Source organism: Vicia villosa, unplaced genomic scaffold, assembly GCF_029867415.1.
Source record: "Vicia villosa cultivar HV-30 ecotype Madison, WI unplaced genomic scaffold, Vvil1.0 ctg.000888F_1_1, whole genome shotgun sequence".
Taxonomy (NCBI): domain Eukaryota; kingdom Viridiplantae; phylum Streptophyta; class Magnoliopsida; order Fabales; family Fabaceae; genus Vicia; species Vicia villosa.
In genome coordinates, this window is record NW_026705399.1 from 413,376 (window position 1) to 434,242 (window position 20,867).

Here is a 20,867-nt window from a genome sequence, read left to right on the forward strand (position 1 = left end):
AATGAGGCCCACTTGTTGTTTCAAGAAAGCCTAAGCCTAATGACTACTTGATTCAAATATATAAATTTCTACATGCGTAAGACTTATGATACATACACACTTTTCATACTTTATTTTTTGAAAATTTTAAACTCAATAACTAACTTGGACGTTGGAGTACTAACCTAACAGTTCCACCCCTGCGCTCAGCCGTACTAAATACTTGCAACACCGCATCACATTTATTCGCACGTAACTATAATCCTAATAGCTCCGAAGTATGTATCTTGTGCATAGTAAAAAGTTTTTGTGTCATAGCAAAAAGTAACCTCTTTATAGGAAGAAGGCTCAAAAAATGTGAATAAAGGTTTAAAAAGAAGAAAAAGAGTATAGTAATTGGAATAGACAAAATCTGACATCTGAGTATACTTCACGAGACCGATAACAAGGAGAGAAAGAGGACCAACAATCATAGGAGGTTGTTGGATAGTCATGAGAAAAATAGGGAATTACATTATCAAGAGTATAGCAATAGAATGCAGCTAATATCATGGCAACTATAAACAAACCAATCACATAACATTAGTTGATAACATTTATTATTTGATCATATTAAGTAGGCTGCATAACCAGAAAACTAGCTCAATCTTACTTCTGAGGAACTCTAACATCTTTACCTGATTCCACATCCATTTTCTTTTCCAAGTATCTCTCCTTACAATCATTGAAATATATCATGAAAACTACCCATTTCAATGGAATCACCATGCAGACCAAACCAACTTGTATAAAAGTTCCATTTCCTTGTTCATATCCTCCAATATAGTAGCAAGAAAATCTTAATAATTGTCCCCATGCAAAGAAAATCAGCATCAAAAAAAGCCCTTTTCTGTGACAGGCTCTGCTAAAATTAATAGAGAGTGCTAATGCTTCAATACCATATATACCCTCCAAAATTGAGATTACAATACTCATATTCCACATAGAACTCCATTCTAAATACATCATTAACAACTTTGCAAACAACAAGCTGCAAATCACAGGAAAAACCACAAAACTGAAATCCTTCAACCAAATATGGTAATTTATAACTATCCATAGTAATCCAAGTTGATGAGTAGTTGTCAAGAAAACAACATAGACAAAAGTTAGAAATGAGCCTCTTAGTTTTGTTGAATCAATAGGTTTTTCAAACATCTCCTTAAGGGTCATTTTCTTCTCTTGTTGAGTATTTAGCTTCGAAGCTAAGTCTACAGTAACAATTGCAGTTCCAAACTCAAGAATTTGGAGAGGAAATATATAAACCAAACCAAGTTGAATCAACTTAAGGTAATTATAATCCTTATTCATACGATCTAGCATGGAATTAAAGTATCCATAGCGAACATCGTCTGGAATATTAATAGAAAAAGTTTCAACTAATTCTTGAAACTGAATTTCAAAGTAAACTGTCATACAAAAGAGAGGGAGAGAGGTAAGAAAGGTGAAGATGATAAAGTTGAAACTTCTGACAGATAACATAACAGCTTCCTTGAGTATATCAGATACCTCTAGCTTCTGCTTCTGCTTGAGGAACAATATTATGAGAAGATTCTTAGATCTAGTTTTTTGTTGTGTTTCTCTTTTACTGGAAGCAGAGAGTAATGAGAAGATTTTGACTCATGACTTGGTAATATATTTAGTGGATGAGGAAAATTGTGGGTGGCGTGTTGCAAACCAAGTGTGTGGTTCCTAAGTCATTATTACCATTTTGACCATTGACAACTTTGTTAATAAATTTTGTTGACAATGTCAATAAAAAAAAAGAAAATGGTTATTAATTAAAACAATATTAATGACTATTTTTACAACAATATATAGCTTTGAGAAAATTATTTCTTTCATTATTTAAAAACTCTATCATGAAGCTGAAAATAAAGCATGACTATTCCACAAATAAAGTTGAATGCAGAGAAAAGTATTCTGGCATGCATGAGGGTAAAAGTCAGAATTACAGTCAGCAAGGAAAAACAGACCAAGAGAAGATGAATTCCTCAAATTTCAACCATTCGGCGTAATGACGAACAACATTAAGCAAGGCAGAACGGCAGATGGAAAAAATTTAGTCACACTGATCCCAGTAATTGAAGGTGACAGACATGAAACTCTATGTAGAAGAAGCATGTGAAGACATGGCCGAAGTGGTGATGCAGGAACTTTAGCTCCTGCACGTTTAGTTAAATAGAATCAAACTTACTGATCCCACACAACCAAGATGCTGGTCATTGCAGTCCCAATGGTGCACCATGGAGACTACCGTCGAAACAAGGATAAACATTCAAATCAGTATGCAGAATTGGAACCAGTAGACACTACATGCAGCTAGTCACTAAGCAAATCCCAGTTTGATTCGATTTCATGAAGATGCAGCAAGTCAATACCTATAGTTTATATCTTATACATCCTTAAACTTCTTCAATTCAAAAGGAGGATGCAGCTGTAGTCCTTAAGGGTCAACAAAAAATTTCTTGCGATTTTAGTCAACTTATATGAAGAAGCAACAAGATGAGACGATTGTGGAAGCATGCAGCACAGAAGCAGACAAGAAGATGTACTTAGTTGCGAAACAATGCTGTTTTGGCCGATAACCACACCTCAAAATAGAGAAACATAAATGTTGTCATTTTAGGAACCATTGGTAATGACAATAAATCAAAATCACCGCAGTGGGCTAAAAGGACATATAAACAAACAATCAACACAACTTAATATAGATATTTAAAGTAGGGAAGATTAGAACAACCTTCAGGTTCTAGTATGCAGAAGAGAGACAAGACAACTGCGACAAAACAGAGTTCAAGGCACCCTTTTGGCAGCTACAACTCTTTGCAAGTGCTATAAAAATCCAAGTACCTAGCAATACCCCTTATCAAACATAATTACCATGTCTGTTGTAAGCTCACCCAATCCTAGAAAAACTACACTATAGCAGAGAGGGTTCCACGACAATTATTCATTATTTGCTTCATTAACATTCTGATCTTAATCTCTGGAAAAAGAAGAAAAAAAACACGGATGATAAGTTGTCAAGTCATTCATTAACTCACATCATATCATCAGAAGAAACTGAGTAGAACTTACTCACTCGTACCCATTGGCGTAAGGTGAATCACGGCGAGAATAACGGTATGGAGGGGACCTGCTGTAGCTACGGCCACGAGGTGTTATGCTACGTCGTCTTGGGGATCTCCCATGAGGGCTATAACTCCTTATAAAATGAAAAAGGAAAATAAAAAACACCAAAGGAAACACGACAAGAAGAATATATCAATAAAGGATTAGCTACCAGGAAATGATATTCATATAAAAGCCTATGAAAATGTAACAACATACCTGCGGCCGTAACCATAACTTGGACTTCGACGACGCCGGTAATAAGGACTAGGACTGCGCCTCCTTCCACCTAGGCCTCGTGATCCACCGAGTGAACGGCACTCCCGGGCAAAGTGTCCAGGCTCACCACATTCATAGCATTTTAGATCTTCTCCTCCACGCCCATCGCGCCCACCACCACGGCCTCCTCCTCCACTCTTAGAATTATGAGAAAGCTCTACACGCCAACCATTTTTTCCTATAGAACATTCATATTCATACATTATGATAATCCCAAATCTCGACGATACACAAAAAAGTAAAAGGAGAGACAAATTGACAAAACATGAACACAAACTGACCATCTAAAGCATGAATTGCATCAAGGGCATCCCTCCGATCATCAAACTCGATAAACGCATATCCTGGCGGTCTTCGGGCAACCCAGACACTGTATGGCAAAAATTAACTTAAAACTTACAACACATCATGACAGAACAAATTATGAAAAATGTGTAACACAAACAAAATGCAACATATTCTAGACAAAACAATGAACTTTTTTTAACAATTAAAAAAAGGATTATGAATTAAAAAAATCTATTTTTTTGACTAATTACCCACTTGATCTAAGTAATTAACTGGTAACTCAGTCATTAACCATTATTTTAATGTAACATTGATTGCTATCATTCCTAAACGTAAAGAAGAGAATTACCTTCGGAGAACACCGTAAAAGCGAAATTCATCTTCAAGTTCCCTCTCAGTGACTCGAGGGTCCAAATTCCCAATATAAACCCGAGCCATTCTTCCAAAACCTAAAAAAAAAAAAAAAAAATTAAGAGTGAAAAAGTTACCCAAGTGAACAAAAACCGAAATTTTGCATGAAAAATTCATTTTTGAAATAAAATTTTGGGAAAATAAGTTGCATGGGTAATAGAGATTTTGAGAAGAATATGGAGCAATTGTTACAGTTTCGAATGCGGAGTTAGAAGAGAGTGGTGAAGAAGAGATCAATAATCACCTGTAACTGAGAATTCTGGAGAATTTTGGATGATCGTGGGAGAAATTAGGAAGTGATTATGCCATAGAAATTCTATTTTTATCTCTTGTTCTAACATTTTCGACGCTGCGTTTTTGACTTTGGACCAATAGTAAAAGTCTCTAAATTACACTCCTTCTTTTTGCTTATACACACCACAGATTTGTTGGTGTATTCTCATAATACAGTTATTCATGCATTATTACAAGGGATTCTTTATGATTAGAACTTAATTTGATAAGGATATTCGCATAAGAGTTTCCTTTTTTGAGAATGTGGTGGATAGAAATGTTTTAATCTTTAACTCGATAACTTCGATTAAGGTCCAATAGGTTAGTATAATGATGAAATATTGATGTTTCTTTTAAAACTAACTGAATGACATGGAAGGAATCAGAAAAATATTTGATTTTCTTGATTCTCGTGTTTCAATAGAGAGCAATGTTTGTTAGTAGAGTTGTATTAATGCATGTAATAAATGTTTGACAAGTCTTCACTACTATAATAACGAAACTGAAATTGATCATTTGAGTTGCGCATCTGACCACCGTGACTTGTTTGTCTTGGACTTGTTAATAGTTGTGCATCTGACCACCATGACTTGTTTGTCCTGGACTTGTTAACACACTGCCATCAATGTTTAGGACTCGAGTATCATCGTCGCCATATTTCCAACACACTTTCCTTGGAAGTCGTAGAGAGGAGTAAAGATTTGAGTTATCAAATACTCGTTGTGATATGTGATGTGTAACACTCTAAACCTCATACACAATATATCGAGAATTTAAGTAAACAAGATGCAAACCATTTAGGGTGTCACGCACAACAAACATAGTCTATTTTGTAACACGGGTTAAATCAGCACATTTAAAATTTGTCATTGCATGCTCACCTTCAATTAGGGTATCATCGCAGCAGAATCAACATCGAAATAATTGAATAAAACATTTCAACTCATGACATTTTGTCTCATAAACATCAACTTCATAACATAAACAAGGAGTTATATTATTCAATTCTCAACAACTTTAAAATCTCAACAAAAACATAAATAGTAAACTTCAACAAAACAAAACAACTGAAAGCAAATGTTCCCATCCCGACGTTACATGATCAAAGCAAGACCCAACTAGTAAAATGATAAATTAACTAAAATCACTCCAAAAGTTATTTTCCACTTATTTCAGCAATTACTATTCATAGGTATCTACAAGTTGTCCATGGTGGACAACATTAAAGCAAAGGGGTGAGAATACACTTCAATAATTAACAGTGAAGGCAGGCAAAGTAGAACATCACAGAACAATAAATACACATGTTAATGAAATCAACATCACATATTAAGTATTCTCATCCAACACCGCATCAACAACAATTCATACAATATGACACTTATGCAAATGTACTCAACACCTACTCAACTTGCTTGTGGTACCAATTATGAACACTCTGGTTCATCTCACTCCTTGATCCCCACCATAGGATCAGATAGCAAACACATCATGTTTGAACTTTATGAGTGTCACCCATGTCATTCTCGTGAACTCACCCCCTAATGACACAAAGTACTTATTTCCTCCAAGTGAAGGTACCTAAAATGACCCACATACATCATAATGCACCACACCTAAAGCATGGGTTGCTCTGAGAGGCATTTTTATTGAGAATGGCAATCTTGGTTGCTTTCCTTTCATGCATATATCACATGATTTCTCTGGGGCCACAATCTTTGGAATTTCATATACCAAATTCTTTGAAATCAGATGCCTGAAGCTTTTGAAGTTCAAATGTCCCAATCTCGTGTGCCATAATTCATGTTCCTTTACAACACTAGTTGCACTAATGCATTGAGTGTCTTATGTTTCAACATTCACCTTGAATGTCCTGTTTCTTCCTAGTTCATACTACATAATCAGCTTCTGATTACAATTATACAACTTCAAGAAATTGTCCTTCATGGTTATAGAAAACCCTTTTTCAAGCAGTTAACCAACACTCGTCGAATTTCCATTCATGCCAGGAACATACCATACATCCTTAATCAGTACAGTTTTTCCATTCTTTAATTTTACTTTGACATTTTCTATTCCTTCAGCATTCAGATACTCTTCATCAACACATCTGATCTCGGTCTTTCTACCAGATTAAAAATCAATCAGTCATTGCTTGTTTCTAGTTAGGTGATTTGAGCAGTCAATGTCCATATACCCCCAGTCCACTATTTTCCCACCTTCATTCTCAGATGCTATCAATAGCACATGTTCATCCTCATAATCTCCTCTGGCTATGCTGGCTTCTTCATCCTTTATTTCTCTATTTTACCAACAATCGACAGCAAAGTGGTCAAACCTATTACAGTTGTAGCACTGAACCTTTCTCTTATCAAACTTCTCATTTCCCTTCTGAACATTCTTATGTTTCTTCTCATCTAGATTGGAGACTTCTGATTTTTGAGCACCACCAATATTCTTATGTTTCTTCTCATCTAGATTGGAGACTTTTGATTTTTGAGCACCACCAACATTCTTTTCTTATTCTCTAACCAAGCTTGCTTCTTATTTTTCTTGACAAAATAAGGTTTTAGAGCTTTTTATGTTTCCCTTTTAGAGTTCCTTTCAGTCAGACACGATTCTTGTGTCTCTAAACTACTATAAAGTTATTCAATTCTCGTGGTGCTGGTGTCTTTAGAGCGTTTTATGGCTACAACTATGTAATCAAACTGAGGAGTAAGAGATCTTAGTACCTTTTCAACAATTACTTGTTCAGAAAGCATTTCTCCATAAGCCTTCATCTCATTCATGATCACAATCACTCTAGAGTTGTAGTCACACACCTTCTCATTTTTCTTCATGTTGAGATTCTTGTATTGCTAGCATAGAGACTTCAACTTTACTTTCTTCCCTGATGTGTCGCAACCATAGCACTACACAAGTGTGTCCCACGTAGCCTTCGCCGTTGTTGAGTCGCCAATCTTCTCAAACACCATCGTATCCATACATTGATGGATGTAAAATAATGCCTTCTGATCCTTTTTCCATGTTTCACATTGCGCATTTCTTTGCGCTTCTATTGCATTCTCTATAACTAGTGTGTAACCATCATTAACGAGATCAGAACATATTGAGTGGCTAACAACGTGCGCATCTGAATTGACCACTGATTTAACCTATTTATGTCAAAACTGGAAGCTTTTTATTCAAGCTACCGTTTCCTCTGTTAATCTTTGTTCTTGTGCAAATCGCTTAATTCTCACCAACACTCGTATTTCCTAAACCCTGATAATTAAGAAATGTGATTCTCTTCAATTTCTATCTTTAATTCAGTATAATTTGAGGAACAAAATCAATCACGCAACTCACGTACACTCGTGTTTCCTTGTGAATTGAACAGGAGCTCTAGATACCAATTATTGGAGTTACAACTCCATTGAAGCACAAGCTTGAAGATGAAGATGAAAGAATTGCAGAAAGAAAGATAGAGAAGTTGTAACTAACTTTTCTAACAAACTTTCTCTTAATCATAAAAGTGATAAATACTAACACCCAAAATGAAATTAAACTAAAATACAAGACTAAATTAAACTGAAATCAAATGATTGTATCTAAATTACATTTCAACATATTTTTCATTAGAAACCTCAACAAATTTTTAAAAGACATTTTTTTATCAAAGCAAAACTAAATTTCCTTATTCATAATCAAAAGTTCAATACGAGGAATTAAATGCATAATACTATGCCTAGCCTATAAATTGGCAGCCTTCACTAACGAGTGAGCAACCATATTTGCTTGGCGTTTGACAAACTTTAACTAAAAGTTGGGCAACCAAAGAAGACATGCCAGTCATCCTCGTTATTATTATCGCAGATTGCGCATTCTCCAGTACACTGAATGTGTGGTTCCTGAAGATGCGTACGGGTAGGCAAACATTCCTGAAAAATCCTCTAGAAGAGATGTTTCACTCTAGCCGGTGCTTTGATACTCCAAATAATATTCCAATTATCATTGTTGTTTTGAGTAGTATGATGTTTCTAAGCATTCTTCCACACCATATAAACTAATTGCACACTATAACTACTACTTTATTCTTCCCTCCACCCCAATATATCCTCTCTAACATCCTCCACCAACAACACTTGAAGAATATCCACCACTGTTGTATAATAAAAAATATCACATAAAATTCTCATGTCACATTGTTTAACATTGGTAAGCATGAGATTTCTAACTGTAATATCGTACGCACCTTGCTTATGTGGCCCACTTAAACAACCCTCTCGACTCCCTCGAAGCCAAAGTTCATTCATCACATTGATTCTACATCCATCCCCAATACTCCACTTGCAACCAAGTGTAAGAATTTCTCTAGCTTTTCAAATACACCTCCACACATAGCTAGGATTATACCCCGATTAAGCATTAAAGAAAGAGGTTCTAGGAAGGTACCTTGCTTCAACATCTTCTCAATATCATTAATCATTGTATCTGGAAGAATATAAACACTCGTAATATATGGTCATAACCTCCTTACCAGTTTTAGATAAATACTAACCTCTCCATGAATTGATTCTTTTTCATATTTGGTCCTTGATGAAAGAAAAGATTGCTTTCTTACTCCTACCAATCATAGAAGGTAATCCTAAATAAGTACTTGTCCCCAAGACGTGTCGAATACCCATTATGTTAGCAAGATCCTCCTTTGCCATCCCTGACAAGTTATTACTAAAGAACACTTAGGACTTGAACAAATTGATTTCCTGCCCTAACGCGTCAACATAAGTTTTGAGTAAACCCATAAGAGTTCTCACTTAAGATAAATTGGCCTTACAAAATAAAAAGCAATCGTCAGTAAAAAGGCAGATGGGACACACTTGGTGGCCCTCTACAAATTTGGATCCCATGAATATCTCTCATTCGCCACATCGCCCTTTATAAGGGCCGAAAGACCTTCTGATATAAGCATAAGGATATACGAAGGCAGTGGGTCTCCTTGTCTCAACCCTCTTCCTGGTTCAATTGGTCCAACACTCGCAGAGTTTATAAGAACATTATAATGCACCGAATTAACGCACATCATCATCCAGTGGATCCATCTGTCCGCAAAACCCAATTTTTTAACACCTCTTTTAGAAATCCACAATTCAATCTATCATAAGCTTTGCTGATATCAATCTTAAGTGATAGGTGCTCCTTAGTCCCCTTAGTCTTTCTTTTATGAGAATGAATGAATTCACTTGCAATTATGGAATTATTCAAAATAGATCAACCCTCCACAAAAGCTGATTGCTCCTCTGACACACACCTATCTAATAACAACTTCATACGATTTGCAAGTACTTTAGAAAGCACTTTGTATATCACATTACACAAAGAAATGGGTCGGAAATCTTTCATATTACAAAGAGGAGAACATTTAAGAATCCGACAAATATTTGCATCATTAATCGAAGCCGGGAAAAACCCTTGGTTCAGCCACCCCGTAAAAAGAGTTCCAAAGTAGCATTTCGCAATCTCACCTAGCTCTTGTTGGTCCGACACACTGCTACCATCCTCCCTTTTCAGTTTCTCAATCTTTTTGAATTTCTTTCTAGTTGTAGCTTATTGATGAAAGAACTTCGTGTTCAGATCTCCGTGTTTGAGCCAATGCATGCTGGCCCTCTGTCTCAAATATGCATCTTCATGAGTAAGTAGCTTATTGTATTGACTTTAGCCTTCAACAAAAATGGTAGTTGTATGTGTATCATGATCACCACATAATCTCTCCATAACCTCCATGTGTCGCGCCGATTCCTTCAAATATGCACTTCTACTACTTCGGTTTCAATGGGAAGTTGGGACGCAGATGATAAAAGTTTATTTTTCAGTTTAGTAATTTATCAATTTTTATCATATGCGTCCCAACAGTTCATATTGTAAAAAAATTATTATCAACTTTTATGTAATTAGTTATTTTATATCATATAAACATGAACAAAACAGTATACTTTAATTATACAAAATAATAAATTTAATTTAATTTACTCTTATAAAGTTAAAGATGAATAACATTTTATGAAATCATTAATTATAAATTAAATAGAAATTATTAAAGTTACATGTTTTCAATCTTAAATATTAAATTTTAAATACAGCCCCTTATTAAAAAAAAAAACGTAAATATTCAATCTTAAATAGTTTTTATCCCTTATTTATTTATTCTTATTTTTGAAAAAAATATTTATTTTTTAGTTCTTGGTGATAAACTAGTAAATATATTCACCAAATTATCCTTCAACAATAAGAGGAAATATGTTTTTATATTCAATCTTAGCTATTTTATATTTTTAGTCTTAAATCCATAATTATTTTTAATTCATCATAATTGACCAATAAATATAATTCACCAAATTAACCTTCACCAATACCAGGAAATAAGTTTTAAAGTTGAAATTTTTATTTACCTTTTATTTCACATACTTCCAAATGAGTTCTCCAAAAAAACAAAATTCATATAATATATACTTTGAATCATTGTATCCTCAATTATTATTACTATTTAATTTTTGTTGAAAATAAAAAACAAAGGACACATGATTGTACCCTGACCTTGTGTTTGAAAGAACAGGTTTTTTGGAATGTTTCAATTGTGACATCAACATAAGCTATTATCTTCTTTGCTTCAAACTCCAATGGTCCATTTTTCACAGAACAAAAAAATAGGATGAATTTTCATCTTAAGAACCATCAAAACTTATTGATAAAGTTTCATACTTTCAAGAGCTGATTCAGTTTTGATAGCAGGGTTTTTGGTTTTTGGTTTATTTCTTGTTGGTGTGGAAGAATGGTGTTGGATAGGATTGAAGAGGGAAGTGTGAGGTTGTTGGGAAGTAGTGTCAGTGGTGGAAGTAGTGAGTCTAGGTGGGTTGATGGAAGTGAAGTTGATTGGGATGAGGCTCCTCCTTGGTCTACTAAGAGCAATGGAAGTGATGGGAGAGAAGGGTATGGTTCAATTAGGAGGAGGCTTGTTAAGAAGCCTAAAAGGGTTGATTCCTTTGATGTTGAAGCCATGGAGATTTCTGCAGCTCATGATCAACACTCCAAGGTATGTTATTCACCTTTTATTTAACATTGCATATATAGTGTTAGCCATCTGTTTTAAATTGGGGTCACTGATGCGGTCATTGCAGTTGCTGCGGTGCACTTGTGCCCGTTGCAGTGTGAATTTTATATCATACCGCAATTGGGGGATGTTTGAAATATATGGTTGAAAAATACTTAAAGTTAAGATTTTTAATTACATTAGAAGAAAATCGAGTTTTGGGGTTCTGAAATTTTGAGTTTTGATGAAAATGCTGGCAAAATTGTCTCACGCGGTTCCAAATGTTGTCGCATGCATGATTTTAAATCATACCGCAATTGCAGTCTGATGCAGTTGCGGAGGTTGCTCTATCTTTAAAATCTTATGTGCTTTTGTGAATCAGGACCTTTCCCTTTGGCCTACCATTGCATTGGCATTTCAAACTCTTGGTGTGGTATATGGTGACATGGGAACGAGTCCTCTTTATGTTTTTGCCGATGTCTTCAGCAAGGTTCCTATTAACTCAGACGACGATGTCTTGGGAGCGTTATCGCTAGTAATGTACACGATAGCGCTTATTCCGTTAGCAAAATATGTTTTCATAGTTCTCAAAGCTAATGACAATGGAGAAGGTAACAGATTCAGTTTCATACTCATAAATTATATACTTTGATTCATGGTTTTTTATATGTTAATTGCTCGAATGTAGGAGGAACGTTTGCACTATACTCGCTGATTTGTAGGTATGCGAATGTGAATCTGCTTCCGAATCGCCAACAAGCTGATGAACAAATCTCTAGTTTTAGGCTCAAACTTCCAACTCCAGAACTCCAAAGGGCTTTAAAAATAAAAGAGACTTTGGAAAAGACGTCGATTTTGAAGAACGTGTTGTTAGTGTTGGTTCTTATCGGAACTTCCATGATTATCGGAGATGGAATTCTAACTCCAGCGATATCAGGTATGTAAGCAAGCAACTTTTTGGCACGAATTTTCTTATTATTTTGTATTAGTAAGTACGATGTTAAAAAAAATAGCTTTTAACGGTGCGTCTTTGTTGCAGTGATGTCTGCGATAAGCGGTCTACAGGATCAAATAAACGGATTCGGTACAGGTAGGTATAACTAAACTTAGATATTCGTAATTCATGCTTTTGCTTAGATATGTAATTCATGCTTTTACTTGCAGGCGAAGTGGTTAGTATATCTATTGTAGTCCTGGTGGCTTTGTTCAGCATTCAACGATTCGGTACCGCTAAAGTGGGTTTCATGTTTGCCCCTGTACTTGCTTTATGGTTCTTTTCTCTGGGTTCTATTGGACTATATAACATGCTTAGATATGATATTACTGTTGTGAGAGCACTCAACCCGGCATATATCTATTATTTCTTCAAGAATAACGGAAAAACTGCGTGGTCTGCTCTCGGGGGTTGTGTTCTTTGCATTACAGGTAAGCCTCTTTCAATCGTTCAAAACATAACCGACGAATTATTTTCTACCTATGATGTTTATATTGCATTGAAAAAACTCTTAAGGTCATGGAAGTAAGAAACTTATAATTTTCTTGTGCGTTCCTGTGCAGGCGCAGAAGCAATGTTTGCTGATCTAGGACATTTTACTGTACCGTCGATACAGGTTTGTGAATCCTCGAATAAGTAAATGAAAATATTTAAATTTGTTTGCTTTCTTAAATCTCGTGTACAATTGCTTATCCAGATTGCCTTCACTTTTGTGGTGTTTCCATGTCTCCTTCTGGCCTATATGGGACAAGCTGCTTTTCTGATGAAAAACCCCGCATCGTATTCAAGCGTATTCTACAAATCTGTTCCAGGTGATTAGTGTTTATAGATTATAGAAGCCGATATTGCTAGATTTGACGTTATCACCATAGTTGGAACTCTGATACTCACGGTTGTGTGTGAGTTTCTAGTGGTTTTGTCTATTACTCATTTTGGATCCTTCTGTTTGTGCTTTGTGTGAAACAGAAAGTCTCTTCTGGCCGGTGTTTGTTATAGCGACACTTGGTGCTATGATTGCAAGCCAAGCAATGATATCGGCTACATTTTCGTGCGTTAAGCAATCAATGGCTCTGGGATGCTTCCCCAGGCTCAAGATAATTCATACCTCAAAAAAGTTCATGGGTCAAATTTACATCCCCGTCATTAACTGGTTTCTGATGATCATGTGCATCGTTGTCGTTTACATCTTCAAAAGTACTACCGATATCGCAAATGCATATGGTAAACTTTCCACGATTTCAATTTTCATAAAGTATACGGAAAGATCGACTAACATGATTATCTGATTATCTGTTTCATTCGATGCATTGCAGGCATTGCTGAAGTTGGTGTTATGATGGTTAGCACCACCTTGGTGACACTAGTTATGCTTTTAATTTGGCAGACAAACTTGTTTCTCGCATTTTGCTTCCTATTTGTGTTCGGTTCTGTGGAGCTTATTTACATGTCTTCGGTCCTATCGAAAATCTTTGAAGGCGGCTGGCTTCCACTCGCCTTCGCTACCTTTTTCCTCTCCGTGATGTACACGTGGAACTACGGAAGTGTATTGAAGTACCGAAGGGAAGTCAGAGAAAAAATCTCAATGGACTTAATGCTCGATCTTAGTTCCAATCTCGGAACGGTAAGAGTTCCAGGAATAGGTTTGCTATACAACGAGCTTGTCCAAGGTGTTCCCTCGATTTTTCTGCAGTTCCTTCTAAGCCTTCCGGCTCTTCACTCTACCATAGTTTTCGTCTGCATTAAATATGTTCCAGTTCCCGTGGTTCCTCAAGAGGAAAGATTTTTATTCCGAAGAGTTTGTCCGAAAGACTACCATATGTTCCGCTGCGTTGCTCGCTACGGTTACAAAGACAGCCGCAAAGAAGATCACCGTGCATTCGAGCAACTTCTTATCGAAAGCCTTGAGAAATTCTTGAGAAAGGAAGCGCTAGAAGCTGCGTTGGAGGATAACTTAACCGACGACTTGGACAGCGTCTCGGTGGATACAAGAAATTCTGATCTTACGCCTGCGGTGGAAGAGCTTAGGATTCCACTAATGCAAGGTCAGAATATGGAAGAAACAGGAACTTCGGTCTCCCGTGAAGCTTCATCGACAGTACTACCGTCTAGTTACATGTCGTTGGATGAAGATCCTAGTCTTGAATACGAGCTTTCGGCTCTTAGAGAAGCGATGGATTCGGGATTCACTTATTTGCTTGGACATGGAGAGGTGAGGGCAAAGAAGGACTCATTTTTCTTTAAGAAATTGATGATAAACTATTTCTATGCATTTCTAAGAAAGAATTGCAGAGGAGGTACTGCAAATATGAAAGTTCCTCACACCAATATCATTCAAGTGGGAATGACATATATGGTCTGAACTCTGAATCAATGAATGAGCCATGCAATGTAATCTCAGTTTAAAACAAGACATTGTTATTGTTGTTGTTACTTTTCTCTGTAAACAATGATTGGAAATTTTGTTGAGTTATTATGTTGGCTTGAAGTTTTATTTTGGTCGTTAGAGCACTCTAATTGTGTTGAATATCAATTTCTGAAGTGATGGAGCCAACATATTTTAAGTATGAAATATTTCATTTTAGAATTTTAGAATGGTTTCAAACATAGCTAGTAAGATACATGATATTAATTATAATGAAATAAGAAAATAAAAGTATATAGTATTTACTCTTGACTTTAATTGTTGCACTCTTATTTTAGTTACTTTACTCTTGACTTTAATTGTTGCACTCTTGTTTTTTTAGTTACAAAGTTAATTATTTAAACTTTAAATAAATTAAAAAAATATTTCTCATATAGTGATCACAAAGTAAAACTTTGTCGAATTGCCGTTTGGGTGCAGTAAAGTTTTCACATTATTGTGAACAAGTGCGGAAAAAGAAGTTAGTCCTTAAGAGTATGATTTGTTTCATAATATGGAATGTAATGGAATGTAAGCTCACTTAGTGCAAAAAGAAGTCTTAAGAGTATGATTTGTTTCATAATATGGAATATAAGCTCACTTAGTGCAAAATCTATAGAAATAGTGAACGTTATGGTTAGGAGAAAGATCAATTTCATGTACCTACAAGAAACTCAATGGACGGGTGAAAAGACGAAAGAATTAGACAATTCGGGTATTAAGCTTTGGTGCACCTGTAAAGTTAGATCGGGAAATTGGGTGAGTATTATCGTAGTCAAGAAATAGAAGAAGGATATTGTGGATTTGAAAATAGTATGAGATCATATCATATAGCCTTGAAATTTATAGTAGAAAAAAGACATTTTCAATGTTATTATTGTGTACGCACCTAGTGTATAGGTGCTGGATTAATATAACACTTACAATAATATTTTGAGAGAATTTAGAAGACTTATTTTAGGATATATCCTAAGAAAATGATATTTTTGAAGGAGAGGATCTAAATGGACTGTGGGGAGGGTAATAAGAGATTTTAAGGGAGTATACTTTTGACACTTGACAGCAGGCATGTGAAAACCGAGTGAAAACATAAAATTTTATTTTACTGAAAAATGAAAATTACAAGAAAACATTCAACCCAACTAAAATTATATGGGCCTAATAATCATAAAATTGAAAAATAATAAAAATAATATTTTAACATCCCCTCAATCTCGAATGAATATTCAACATTCAAAGTTTGGAAACTAAACAAGTAAAATGATCAAGGTGCGGTGGATTTGTAAATAAATCTTCCACCCGAATCTCTAAATTGATGGGCATGAGATGAAATGGTCTTGGATTGGATGTTGTTGTAGACGAAGTGGTAGTCCATTTCTATATGTTTCGTGCGTTCATGGAATAATGAATTAGTAGTAATGTGAATTGCACTCCTATTGTCACAACAAATGGTGATTGATTGATGATGAGAAATGTTAAGATCATGAGATAAGTAGATAAACTGTTGAGCCTTGCATAATTTCATATCCCAAATTTACCCGTCCTATTTTTAACAGTCAAATTATTATTTTTAAACTTGATTTTGTAAAATTTTGAGTTTTACTAACATTTTGGTTTTAATATTAATTTTGGTTATTTAAAAATATATAATAGTTTATATTAAATTGTTTGTATTTATTAAATAACAAATATTTTCCATCTTTCACATGCTTTCAAGTGGCTTCTTTATTTCGAATGAATAAGATAGCACAGTTGCTAATAGTAAAACTTAGACCTCGTTATAAATAAATTAAATATTTAATTAAAAATAAAAATATTGCTAAACGAAATGACTATATAACATGAATATATATCCACAATGCCACTAAAAAAATAAATAATATCTCATTAAAATTTACATAAATAATATTTCAATTTGCTATTAATATTATTAATAACATTATAACAATAATAAATATAATATCTTAAGGGTGCAATTCATTTCGGGCCAATAATCATTCGGGTTGTACAATCAAGCCCAGTTCGGTTCATTGTAAAAGAAATCATAAAAAAAAACATAAAGTAACAAAACCAGTCAGTACAAAATATTGTTCTGAAGGTTTAACAAACCCTAGCGCAGCCACCACCACCACACCGCCACCGCCTTCACGTTCAGCCACCGTCTTCACGTTCAGCCATCGTCTTCACGTTCAGCCACCGTCTTCACGTTCAGCCACCGTCTCAGGTGCTTTCTCTATTCTGTCAGGTACTTCACTTACATAACTAACTTTATATTTTTCCTTTCTTCAATTTGTTTGTGGCTAACTGCAAATTTTAACAGTGTTGTGATGGGGACCAAGGCAAAGAAAGCTATGAAGAAGAACATGAAAAGGGTTACCGCTAAAATTAAGCCTTCTGAGGGTGCTGATTTTTTGGTACATCCAACTTCATACCACTTTTGCTCTCAATTCTTTTTTTCAACTTGTTGCTGACTGATTTTGTGTTGTAGCCCTTAGCCGGTGGTCCGGGTCGCAAACTTCCTGAATTGAAACCTCTGGAGAATACTTCACCTGTTTTGTACATTGGTAGAATTCCACATGGCTTCTATGAGAAGGAGATGGAAGGTGCTTACTGTTTTACATTTTTCTTTATGTTTACTGTTTCTTCATATTTTAACATTGTTATTTTGCCGGATTGGTCTTTGCAGCTTATTTCGCACAATTTGGTACCATCAAGAGGATGCGAATAGCCCGAAATAAAAAGGTCAAGTTCCTAAACTTGTTTTTCACCTCCTTGTGTTTACATTGCAAAATCGTTGCATTTATTGTGAAGTATCGCGATTATTGAGCTTTTAACGTCATTGGTGTACCAGGGTATACATCTTTCGTTATATATATTGTGCCCCTTGTTGATCATACTAATTTGTTTTTCTGGTTTAACAGACTGGAAAATCCAGACATTTTGGGTTCATAGAATTTGAATCACCCGAGGTAACTGTTGTTTCATCTGTATGATTACTGTGGTTTTGAATTTTGATTATAATCTTTGTTGTAAACTCTTGTTTGTGCTAACATTTCTATTTCTATGTTCTATAGGTTGCAAAAATTGTTGCTGATACTATGCACAATTATTTACTTTTCGAACACCTTCTTCAGGTTTATGTGGTGCCTTTAGAAAGTGTTCATCCAAGATTGTAAGTTACTATTTAAGAGTTGTTTTTCTCTCTTTCTTTTCCCGTGTTTAAAGAGAGTTTAATATGCCATAAAAGAAATTCTATTGGAGAATCAACTATTCCCGGGTAGTTTACTAGAATAGAATCCTATGATAGGAAAATCAGCATATAAGCCTACCTATCCCCCTAGATATCTCAAATAAAAATGACTATGGTTATGGTTCCATGGTGCAGTAACACTTTCAAAGTCGCAGTTTGCGGGTTTTTTCGGTTGGTTACCCCCTTCATCCATGATGCTTTTTCGGATCCCTTCTCCCCAAAGAAATTAGAGTAGCGCACATACCATGTGACGAAATCATGTGTAGAAATAGATTTGAATCAATAGTATATTACATGTCATGCCTGATGTTAATTAATTTGTTTCGTCAATAACATCAAGATGGTTAAATGAAAAGGTGATGTTTTTCTTTGTAGATGGAAAGGATTCAATTACCGTTACAAGCCCTTGGACTCTCTCCAAATTGAACGAGAGCGACACGACAAGGTATATCTATCTAGTGTGACAAGAAAGTATATCTTTAGTGTTTTTATTAGTCTGGTGCTCCGTATACAAAGAAAATGTATTCATAGTTGTCATTTCAGGAAAGGACACTGGAAGAACACAAAAAGTTGGTTGACAGAGTTATGAAACGTGACAAAAAACGCCGTAAAAGGATAGAGGCTGCTGGCATTGATTATGAATGTCCCCAGATTGTAAGCTTTTTGCCTTTGTTAATCTCTTTATTTATTATATGTTTTGACTGTCCATGTCTTGAATTGTCTCATTTTATATCAAATTTCTGTTGCAGGCGGGTAACCTCCAACCTGCTCCAAAGAAGATAAAGTTCGAAGACTGAGTAGGTAACATGTTTTCTCCTTGAAAGTTCAACCAGTCGATCCTCTCATGTTTACGTTTTGTATGTATTGCTCTAACTAGATTTTAAGGAGTAAATTCTTTTCAAATTTTATGGTATCAGACTATCCAACATAAAATGGTTGAGTTGACTTATAATTGGAGGATCCATTTTCATTCGACATATGTTGTAATTGATGTTTCTCTGGATTTATTTTCGATGTTATACTTGCAATGAAACATGATTTTGCATATTGCTCAGTAATGTTGAATCTATTGTGTACACATTTAACTGATTTAGTTGTTACCTTTTTCCCCCTAGATGAAGGCCGATGATGGTTTAGGATGTCATGAAGGATGATGACCAGTAAGTGTGTTTTGTAGGATTTTTAAATTACCTAATGTACTATGGGGCAAGAGCCTCCTCCTGTTTTGTTTTTGAGAATCTCTGAACATTTAGGAAAATATTTTGTGGAAGTGTTATCCATTTCACTAGTCATTAGTTTTTGTTGCACTCGATGAACCAGTTTATTGGTTTTGGATACTGAAATAGACTTTGTTGACAGTAAAAATCATACATCTTGAAATATAGATATCTTATGCTTAGGTCAAGTTGACAATTATCTTATACATGTTGAAATATGGATATAAAATGCATTTAAATTATCTTATGCTTAGGTCAAGTTCCCTGATCAACAGTTTCTGGTATAGTTTTTTGCCAATTAAAATGTGATATTCTTCAGCACTGTTTTTATGTTACAATGGAGGAAAAACAAAGTAGAAATTATAACATTCTAGCAAAATATTTTGATATCAACTATTTATGGACTGAACACTGCCGTTTTCCTTCATCTGAGTTAAACAAGCGGGTTTTTATAACCATTGCATGTCGAAAGTTGAAACTGCAAAAAGAAGTGATGATGCATATATTTGCAATTCGCAAACTATGCACCATTGTAGCATTTATTTATTTATTTAGGTCTTATACTGATAAGCTTATTGTAAAGCAATAAGTATATTGTTATGAAAAACAATGTTATGTTATAATCACTTGGTAAGTATTTTATTAGTTTTGAGTAACTAAAAAAAGCTACTGGTATAAAATCAATGCTATGTTACACTGATTTTATCAGTTCTGTGTAACTCAAAAAAGCTATGATTATAAACACTATTATAAATACTAATTGAACAAATAATTTTATATGTCAACTCCACAAAATAAAAGAGATATTATCATTCTTCTCCAAAATTATAACATTTGTTGCAGGATTGGTCTTGTCATTCCTCTACAAAATTATAAAAGATATTGCAACAACTCAAGAAAGACATCCATGTTTAAAGAATATCATCTTCTTTGTTCTTCATTCAACATTAAAAGACTCCTACAATAATAAAGTAAAATACATAATGTCATTAGAAACTACAAATATATAAATATTTTTATTCCTGATAAGTGATCTTACCATTAACAATCTAGTAAAACTAAATTGATTTCTAAAACTAAATTGATTTCCACTTGTTTGAGATGATTTACAAGGATTGATCAAATTGCTTCCACTTGTTTATGATATCTCATAAGGATGTGCCAAACTAGATGTTTCACTTTCTATTTGACTCAAAGATTCAACATCCTTCAATGATCATAAAAAAATCAGCACATCATAAATACAATGGTAAAATGATGGATTCTCCAATTGCTGAGTTTGAAAATACTCCATGACACAACCAATTTCTCCATACACCATGCTTTATTGTCTTCTTTCTTTGAGGTAGTTCCTGACATCCAATTGTATATAACCAAGATTAGTTCTTCCTCCATCATGTGCACTCATAAGTTGAAATGAAGCCTTTTACTCAATCCAGAGTCCTCTGCCAATTCAATTTCATGTGCTTGAACTTCAGATATTTTACATGATGCTAGTATGTGTGTCGTATCAACAAGTTGTAAAGGGTGATTATGCTCATGGTCATGGACTCTTG

The 20,867-nt window shown here is 34.8% G+C and overlaps 4 protein-coding genes across 7 annotated transcripts; 2 read left to right on the plus strand and 2 right to left on the minus strand.

The window, feature by feature from the left end:
- Positions 1–347: 347 nt before the first annotated feature.
- Positions 348–1,756, minus strand: LOC131631947 (uncharacterized). Its single transcript, XM_058902707.1, has one exon. It carries the CDS (start codon positions 1,498–1,500, stop codon positions 628–630), a length of 873 nt encoding a protein of 290 aa, XP_058758690.1. The 5' UTR covers positions 1,501–1,756; the 3' UTR covers positions 348–627.
- Positions 1,757–2,702: 946 nt separating this feature from the next.
- LOC131631948 (serine/arginine-rich splicing factor RSZ21-like) lies at positions 2,703–4,629 on the minus strand. 3 transcript variants are annotated; one of them, XM_058902710.1, is made up of 6 exons: positions 4,355–4,629; positions 4,049–4,148; positions 3,693–3,781; positions 3,352–3,589; positions 3,110–3,226; positions 2,703–3,007 (listed from the first exon to the last, which is right to left on the minus strand). In XM_058902710.1, the coding sequence occupies exons 1-6, from the start codon at positions 4,449–4,451 to the stop codon at positions 3,001–3,003; spliced, it is 648 nt and encodes a 215-aa protein (XP_058758693.1). In that variant the 5' UTR covers positions 4,452–4,629; the 3' UTR covers positions 2,703–3,000. The 3 variants fall into 3 exon arrangements, with proteins under 3 accessions (XP_058758693.1, XP_058758692.1, XP_058758691.1); XM_058902709.1 differs by having other exon boundaries at positions 3,100–3,226; positions 4,355–4,627; XM_058902708.1 differs by having other exon boundaries at positions 3,104–3,226; positions 4,355–4,626.
- A 6,305-nt stretch (positions 4,630–10,934) lies between these two features.
- On the plus strand, positions 10,935–14,909 carry LOC131631942 (putative potassium transporter 12). The gene is made up of 9 exons (XM_058902702.1): positions 10,935–11,452; positions 11,832–12,060; positions 12,138–12,386; positions 12,489–12,539; positions 12,614–12,874; positions 13,007–13,059; positions 13,141–13,255; positions 13,410–13,664; positions 13,757–14,909. Exons 1-9 carry the CDS (start codon positions 11,192–11,194, stop codon positions 14,800–14,802), a joined length of 2,520 nt encoding a protein of 839 aa, XP_058758685.1. The 5' UTR covers positions 10,935–11,191; the 3' UTR covers positions 14,803–14,909.
- A 1,990-nt stretch (positions 14,910–16,899) lies between these two features.
- LOC131631958 (uncharacterized RNA-binding protein C1827.05c-like) lies at positions 16,900–19,507 on the plus strand. 2 transcript variants are annotated; one of them, XM_058902722.1, is made up of 11 exons: positions 16,900–16,987; positions 17,026–17,089; positions 17,165–17,258; positions 17,333–17,447; positions 17,531–17,586; positions 17,766–17,813; positions 17,919–18,016; positions 18,470–18,539; positions 18,638–18,748; positions 18,844–18,895; positions 19,210–19,507. In XM_058902722.1, the coding sequence occupies exons 3-10, from the start codon at positions 17,172–17,174 to the stop codon at positions 18,889–18,891; spliced, it is 633 nt and encodes a 210-aa protein (XP_058758705.1). In that variant the 5' UTR covers positions 16,900–16,987; positions 17,026–17,089; positions 17,165–17,171; the 3' UTR covers positions 18,892–18,895; positions 19,210–19,507. The 2 variants fall into 2 exon arrangements, with proteins under 2 accessions (XP_058758705.1, XP_058758706.1); XM_058902723.1 differs by having other exon boundaries at positions 16,902–17,068.
- Positions 19,508–20,867: the final 1,360 nt, after the last annotated feature.